At 49.8% G+C, this 8,090-nt stretch overlaps 1 protein-coding gene across 1 annotated transcript in view; it reads left to right on the forward strand.

Moving 5' to 3' along the window:
- Window positions 1–7,109: 7,109 nt before the first annotated feature.
- Window positions 7,110–8,090, forward strand: part of LOC106817753 — a 23,157-nt gene continuing 22,176 nt past the window's right edge. The window contains exon 1 of the mRNA XM_014822447.1: window positions 7,110–7,261. Coding sequence (XP_014677933.1) covers window positions 7,232–7,261 — 30 coding nt within the window. The 5' untranslated portion in view covers window positions 7,110–7,231. The remainder of the gene's footprint in view (window positions 7,262–8,090) is intronic.

An 8,090-nucleotide genomic window follows, 5' to 3' on the forward strand; every position in this document is an offset into this window, starting at 1 on the left:
TTCTCCCCTCCTCCTTCTCCACCATCTTCTCCCCTCCTCTTTCTCCACCACCTTCTCCCCTCCTTCTCCACCAGCTTCTCCCCTCCTCTTTCTCCACCACCTTCTCCCTTCTCCCCTTCCTCCTCCACCAGCTTCTCCCCTCCTCTTTCCCCACCACCTTCTCCCTTCTCTCCTTCCTTCTTCTCCACCAGCTTCTTCCCTCCTCCTTCTCCACCACCTTCTCCCTTCTCCCCTTCCTCCTCCTTCACCATCTTCTTCACAGCTGGAAGTGACGTCACGAACACGCGATTACATCTGATTGGTTATAACACAAACCACGTGATAAAATATGCAAATTATCTCCTGTACCGGCCTGAATATAGACAAACCCAACAAACTACGCCAACATATGTATCGACCTAACCTTGACTTCTAGAGTCGACTGCCTGCACCATCTATCGGCGATAACCAGCAACGGAAAAACCCGCTTGCCTTGTACGCGTCGCCCGGTCTCTTTAGCAACGGGATTGTAAATGATATGAGTAAAACCGCTAGCACGAGTGTATCTATGGAAGAGTCTAATAGAATTGTTACCGGTTGCATTGTGTTAGTAGTTAGAAAGTTATGCTCAGTTAGGAAATCGAGATTGAACTTTACGTGTGCGTGCATGCGTGCTTGCAGTCGTGCGTCCGTGCGTAGTAAGGGTTTGCGTGTGTGTGTGTGTGCTTGCGTGCGTGCGCGTGCGTGCGTGCGTGCGTGTGTGCGCGTGCGTGAGCGTGTGTGTGCGTGAGCATATATCGTGTACATGTCTACAGGACAGCGCAAACACAGCCATGTTTCTACTCATTAGAACGTTGCTAGACCATCCAGCGACCCCGCCAGTGTCCAGGTACCGAGGCTGACATGCTCACAGGTGAACTGTTTACAGGTGAGCTGTTGACAGCTGAGGTGTCGCAGTCACCTGCTCGCCTGCTTCTGAGAATCGCAAATCACAAATAACTATTTGGAAATTCCAAACCGAGTAGGCCGTGCGTGTGCGTACGTGCGTGCGTGCGTAGTAAGGGCTTGCATGTGTGCGTGCGTGCGTGCGTGCGTGCGTGCGTGCGTAGTAAGGGCTTACATGTGCGTGCGTGCGTGCGTGCGTGTGTGTGCGTACGTGCGTAGTAAGGGCTTGCATGTGCGTGTGCGTGCGTGCGTGCGTGTGTGCGTGCGTGCGTAGTAAGGGCTTGCATGTGCGTGTGCGTGCGTGCGCTGTGTGCGGCGTGGCGTGTAGCATACCACGTATATCGTTGAACATGTCTAGCAGGCAGCACGAACACAATGGTTTCTGGCAATTTTACATCTTGCTAGACCATCAGCGACCCCTCCAGTGTACCACGGTACCGAGGACTGACATGCTCACAGGCTGAGCTGTTACGAGGTGAGCTGGCGCAGTCCACCCACTGCTCGCCTGCTTTGAAAATCGCATGCCACAAATAACTATTTGGAATTCAAAACCGAGTAGGCCTGCGGCGTTTCGAGCGTTGTGAAGGGCGTTGCCTGTGTGCGTGGGTGTGTGTGCGTCGCGTGCGTGCGTGCTTAGTAAGGGATTGCATGTGTGCGTGTGGCGGTGCCTTGCGTACGATGTGGTGGGGCGTGCGTGTGTGGCGTGCGTGCGTGCGTTGGCGTGCGTGCGTACTAAGGGCTTGCGCATGTGTGCGAGGCGTGTTGCGTGCGTTGATAAGGGCTACATGTGGCGTGGCGTACGTGGGGTCGTGCGTACGTGCGTAGTAAGGCTTGCATGTGGCGTGTGCGTACGTGTGTGTGTGTGTGTGTGTGGTGTGCGTGGCGTAGTAGGGCTTGCATGTGCGTGTGGCGTGGGGTGTGCGTGCGTGCGTTGGCGCGTTGTTTATAAGGCTTGCATGTGTGCTGCGTCGTGTGCCGTGCGTTGTAAGGGCTTACATGTGGCGTGTGCGTACGTGTGTGCTGGCGTACTGCGTAAGTAGGATTTGCATGTGCGTGTGCGTAGCGTGTGTGTGTGTGGGTGTGTGCGTGCCGTGCGTAGTAAGGGCTTCATGTGCGGGGCGTGGGTGTGTGCGTGCGTGCGTGCGTTGCAATGGGCCTTGCATGTGTGCGTGGCGTGTGTGCGTGGTTGTAAGGGCTTTGCAATGTGCGTGTGCGTGCGTGATTAGTAAGGGCTTGCATGTGCGGTGTGGCACGTGCGTGCGTGCGTGCGTGCGGTCATGCGTGTGTGTGCGCGGTGTGCGTGGCATGTGCGTACGTGTGGTGTGTTGCGTGCAGGTGCGTTCGTGTGTGTGTGCGTGCGGCGTGCGAGCGTGTGTGTGTGTGTGTGGGTGTTGCGTGCCTGCGGTGGCGCGCGTGTGTACATACACGTATATCGTGATACGATGTCTTAGCACAGCGCCAACACACTGTCTTTCTGTCTTTAAAACCTTGCAAGACCATCCAGCGACCCGCACAGTGTCCAGGTACCGAGGCTGACATGCTCAAAGGTGAGCTGTTAGAAGGCTGAGGTGTCCAGTCAGCCTGCCGCCTGCTTCTGAGAATCGCAATCACAGAATATAACTAATTTGGATTTCAAACCGAGTAAGCGCGTGGCCGTGCATTCGAAGGCTTTGTAAGGCTTGCATTGTGGTGCGTGCGGCGTCGCGTGGCGTAGTAAGGGCTTGCAGTGTTGCGTGCGTGCGTGCGTGTGTGTGCGTGCGTGCACGTAGTAAAGGGCTTGCATTGTGCGTGGCGTGCGTGCGTGCGTGGGCTAGTAAGGGCTTGTCATGTGTGTGCGTGCGTGCATGTGTGATGTTTGCGTGCCGTGCGTGCGTTGTAAGGGCTTGCATGAATGTATGCGTCGCGTGCGTGTGTGTGCGTGCGTGCGCGTGTGCGTGGCGTGTAAGGCGTGCCATGTGCGCGTGGGCTGGCGTGCGTGCGTGCGATGCGTAGAAGCGGCTTGCAGGGTGGCGCTGCGTGCGGGTTGAGCTGCTTGTGGCGTGTCGTGCTGTGTTTGCAGGCGGCTGTTGCAATGTGTGTCGTGCTCATGGGTTCCGTCTGTTAATTGATAAGTATGCGTGCGTGCGTGTGTTGCGGTGCGTTGGCGCGCGTGTTGCGGCGTGGGTAAGGGCTTGCATGTCGCGTGGCGTGTGCGGCGTGCGTGCGTGGCGTAGTAAGGGCTTGCATGTGCGTGCGCGTGCGTGCGTGCGTTGTAGGGCTTGCATGTGTGTGTGCGTGCGTGTGTGCGTGCGTGCGTGTGTGCGTGCGTAGTAAAGGGTCTTGCATGTGCGCTGTGGCGTGCGTGCGTGCGTGGCGTGCGTGTGAAGTAAGGAATTGCAGTGTGTCGTGCAATACTTTGCGTAGTGTGTGTGTGGCGTGCGTGCGTAGTAGGCTTTGCATGTGGCGTGCGGCATTGCGTGCGGTATATGGTTCGGCGTGCGTGCGAAAGAAGGCTTGCGTGTGCGTGTGCGTGCGTGCGGCGTGCTGTGCGTGCGTGCGAGCATGCGCGTGTGTTGTGTGTTGCGTGCGTGCGTGGCGTGCGTATGTGCGCTACGTGCGTGTGTGCGTGCGAAGTAAGAGCTTGCATTGTGCGTGGCGTGCGTGCGTGTCGTGGGCGTGCGGCATGCCGGTGTGGCATGCGTGCGTGCGGTGCGTGCGTGCGGCGCTGTGTACATACACCGTATATCGGAACAGTCTTGCACAGCGCGAACACAATGTTTCTGTCCTTTTAAATCCTGCGAGACCATCTCGCAGCGACCCTCTAGTGTCCAGGTACCGAGGCTTGACATGCTCACTAGGTGAAGCTTTGACAGATGAGCTGTTTACAGTGAAGGTGTCGGCCAGTCACCTGCTCACCCTGCCTCTGAGAATCGCAAAGGCACACTAAATAATTTTTGGAATTCCGCACACGAGTCAGGCCGTTCGGTTCTACACACACATGCAGCACACACACACATCACAGTCACAAAGCACACAGCACACACACACACACACACACACACACACATCAGCACACACCACACACACAAGCACACATCACATCACACACACACCCACACACACACCACACACACGACACTCGGGCTAGCGCGCGCACACACACATAATAAATATAATAAATAAAATCATATATATATTATATAATATATATATATATATATATATATACTTGATGTATGTGGTGTGTGTGTGTGTGTGTGTGTGTGTCTGTCTGTCTGCCTGCATGTGTGAGTGTGCGTGTGTGTACGTGCGTGCGTGTATGCGCGTGCGTGCGGGTGCGTGCATGATAGCGAACTATGTCATTAGGTACAATGACGTTACGCCCGGGCGGGTAATACATTACCGCAGTCGTTCATGCTAGCAGTTTCATAGTTCGTCGGCCTCAACGCCTCGTAATATTACTTTTGGCCAGGCCCCAAGCCTTCCGAGAAAAATCAACGACCCGGACGCGACCGCTAGCGCCCTCAGGCGGCGACAACGTCTCTCTACCGGTACGCGCGAGCGCCTGCAACGAGCGCTCGCTTCTGACGTCGCCATGGCAACTACAATGGCGGACAGAGACGTTGCGTGTTCGTGATCTTATTAAATTATTTGTGCTCGTAAGATTTTTTTTTGGAAACTGGGGATTTCCGAGCCTCGGGGTGTGGGACTTTTTTTGTTTCCCCAGGTGATCCGGGCACGCGAGACCTGGGAAACAAGACTTCTCCGTGGGTATAAAAAGCCGTGATAGATGCAAGTGTTAAGTTACGGAGACCAAGGTTGAGTTTTTTTTGAGAGCAAAGTGAGAAGATAGTTACTTCGAGGGACGCAGGAAGAGCGATTCGGCGACACACAGAGGGAAATACAGACAAGGTTTAGAAGCGAGCAGAAGGTTTGAAAAGACAAAGCGAGGTGAGTAAATTCAGGCGAAACTTCATTGTGGAAATCGCGGTTAGCTGTGTATATCGTGCGTGATAGAGTAAAGTACGTAAGCTCAGTAGTGCCCATAGAGTCTAAATGTCTCCCTGGGTACTGCCGGAACGTACCCTGGGTACGGTCCGGTATACCGGAACGTACCCTGGTAACTATCTGATGGTTAGGGTTAGGATTAAGGTTAGGGTTAGAGTTAGGGTTATAGGGTTAGGGTTAGGGTTAGGGAGTAGGCGTAGGCGACTCCCTAGACTCGTTAGTGGAGTAGGCGAGGTACGGTAGGCAGGTAGATAGTTACCAGGGTACGTTCCGGTATACCGGACCGTACCCAGGGTACGTCCCGGCAGTACCCCGGGAGACGTATAGACCCTCTCAGCCTCAGTAGTACTGACTAGCGAGTGAAGCGCCTCTTAATCTGCTTGCACTCTCACGCAATCTCCACGTTCTATCATGAAAACGAGACATTAATATCCGGAGAAGCAGCAGCAGTAGCAGTAGCAGTAGCGGTAGCGGTAACGATAGTGGTAGCGGTAGCAGCAGTAGTAGTAATAGTAGTAGTAGTAGTAGTAGTAGTAGTAGTAGTAGTAGTTGGAAGTAGTTATAGAGAAAAAGTAAGGTAGTACGTAGTAGTAGTAGTTGTTGTTTGTTGTTGTTGTTGTTTTGAGAGTATAGCAGCAGACGTAAGCAACAGCAGGCAATTAGCAGTAAGGCAGTAGTCAGTGAAGCACAGAAATAGTGCAGCAGGCAAGCATTATATTTAGGCAGCATCGCAGTAACAGTAGCAGCCAGTAGGCTAGTAGCAGCAGCAGTAACAGTATTAGTAGTTGGTGCAGTAGTATGCAGGCAGGTAGTAGGCAGTAGCAGCTAGCAGCAGTATCAGTGCAGCAGTAGCCGCAGCAGTAAGGCAACAGGCAGTAGCAGCAGAGCAATAGCAGATCCAGCAAGCAGGCAGCGCTTAACGCACTCAACGCAACGCTCACGGTGTACGCCAACGAGAGCACACGTACAAGCCCACACACAGACACACTCCCACACACACACACACACACACATCACACACACAGACACACACACACACATCACCACGGCATACATACACAGCATATACACACACGCAAACACAGACACACACAACATCACGCAACAAACGCACACCAGCTCCGCACAATCACTAGGATGCGCGCCGCGCACGGCGCTGACCTACACAATGGTGTACTGCACGTATATGTCACGCACCAGCGTCTTGCGCACACACGTCAACACACATTGCTGCCACCTCGCACACACTTTACTACACCATCATCCGTGATGCGGCTATTTAATTATTATATATTTTTTATTTATTAATTAATATATTTTTTACTTTATTTATTAATTATTACTTTTTTATTTATTTATTTGTTTATTTTTTATATATTTTTTTCATTATTTTTTTAAGTCCTTTTTTTATTACAATTATCGCTATATTGCTAAATGTGATATCAGTAATTTGATGATTGATGGTTGATTACTTTACATATTGTTATCGATATATGATTATTGATTCGCTTGCTATATGTGATTGCATCAATAAGTGGTTAGCGTTCCTCCCTCAGATTGCAAAGACATCACGACGATGCTGAACGTCAGTGATGGTTGCTGCGCCATGCTGCGTGCACGTTAACGCAGACGAGTGAGTGGACAGTCACACACACATTATAACAAGCACACATACACACACGACACACACCACCACACATCACACACACACACACACACACACAAACCAACACACACACCACACCACACACACACTCACACACACATAACATACTCACGCACACAAAATACACACACACACCACACACACACACAACAAATACACACACACACACACACACACCACAGCACACGACACACAAAGAGCACACAACCACAACACCCACCGACACACACACACACACACACACACACACACACACACATGCATGCATGTGTTCACAATCAATACGATACACTCGACCATGATTCATTCACAGACAATTTTCTGCTCCTACTCCTTCCATGTGGAATTTCGTGACAATCTCGACTTTTCAACACAAAAGTGCAAATTTATCGTTTGCGGGCGGTGGCGCCACCTTTGGCACAAAACACAAAACTTTCACCCTACGCTTATGGCGGTAGGCGGTTCGCGCGTTTCCATGACAACCTGCCTCCGCATCTTCCCGTCTCGTGACGTCACGTTCTGTCGTCGGCAGCCGGGTTTCTTGAGCGTCACTACACGGCCGTTGGTGATGACGATGTAAAGATAGACTATGACATCATTTTTAATGACACAACGCACAAGCAGCGCACCTTGGCGGACCATAGCATCTGCGGTATGATGGACAACCTGCACGACTACAGCACGGTATTAATATTATTATTATTATTATTATTATTATTATTATTATTATTATTATCAATATTACTATTATCTGAACTAATCTTAACTTATTAGCTAAACAAATCTCTTTTTAAATTGTATGTGTTTTGTCGGTTGTTCGTTCACCGTGATCGTAGCTTTCGATAATCTCAGCGCGTTAGTCATGTCAAGTTCTTCAAAAAACATTTCATTTTTACAAGGCAATAACGTCAAGCTCTTTAGACTATACTATGCGATCCAAAAAGTGTGCATATCCGTTTCTGGGCAGGAGGTTCCGGATGAACTACGCATGTCTAGATTAGCAGATAATATGGGTGAATATGTGTCAGATTAGCCAGATATTCCTAATAAATAATACAAATACTAAACTAATAATACTATTACTACTACTAATAAAAATAAAAATTACCAGATAATAATAATAATTAAGATTAATAAGTTACAATAATAATAATAATAAAAATCGCGCGGTTCCAATCATAACAAACATCTTTGACCACGCCACCTATCGGATCTTATATAAGTTAATATATTATGTTTTAATAGTTTTTATTAGATAAGTTCATAGAAATAGATATAAACATGTATACATATATTTCTATGCAAAGGTCAGATAATGTATTGACGCTCGCCATTAGGTTATGATTTATTTCATATTATTATTATTATTATTATTAGTAGTAGTAGTAGTAGTAGTAGTAGTAGTAGTAGTAGTAGTAGTAGCAGTAGCAGTAGCAGTAACAGATGCACATTATATAACCATCTTGCAAGTTATAATCATAATAATAATAAAAATCGCGCGGTTCCAATCATA

This window comes from Priapulus caudatus, unplaced genomic scaffold, assembly GCF_000485595.1.
Source record: "Priapulus caudatus unplaced genomic scaffold, Priapulus_caudatus-5.0.1 Scaffold1852, whole genome shotgun sequence".
NCBI lineage: Eukaryota > Metazoa > Priapulida > Priapulimorpha > Priapulimorphida > Priapulidae > Priapulus > Priapulus caudatus.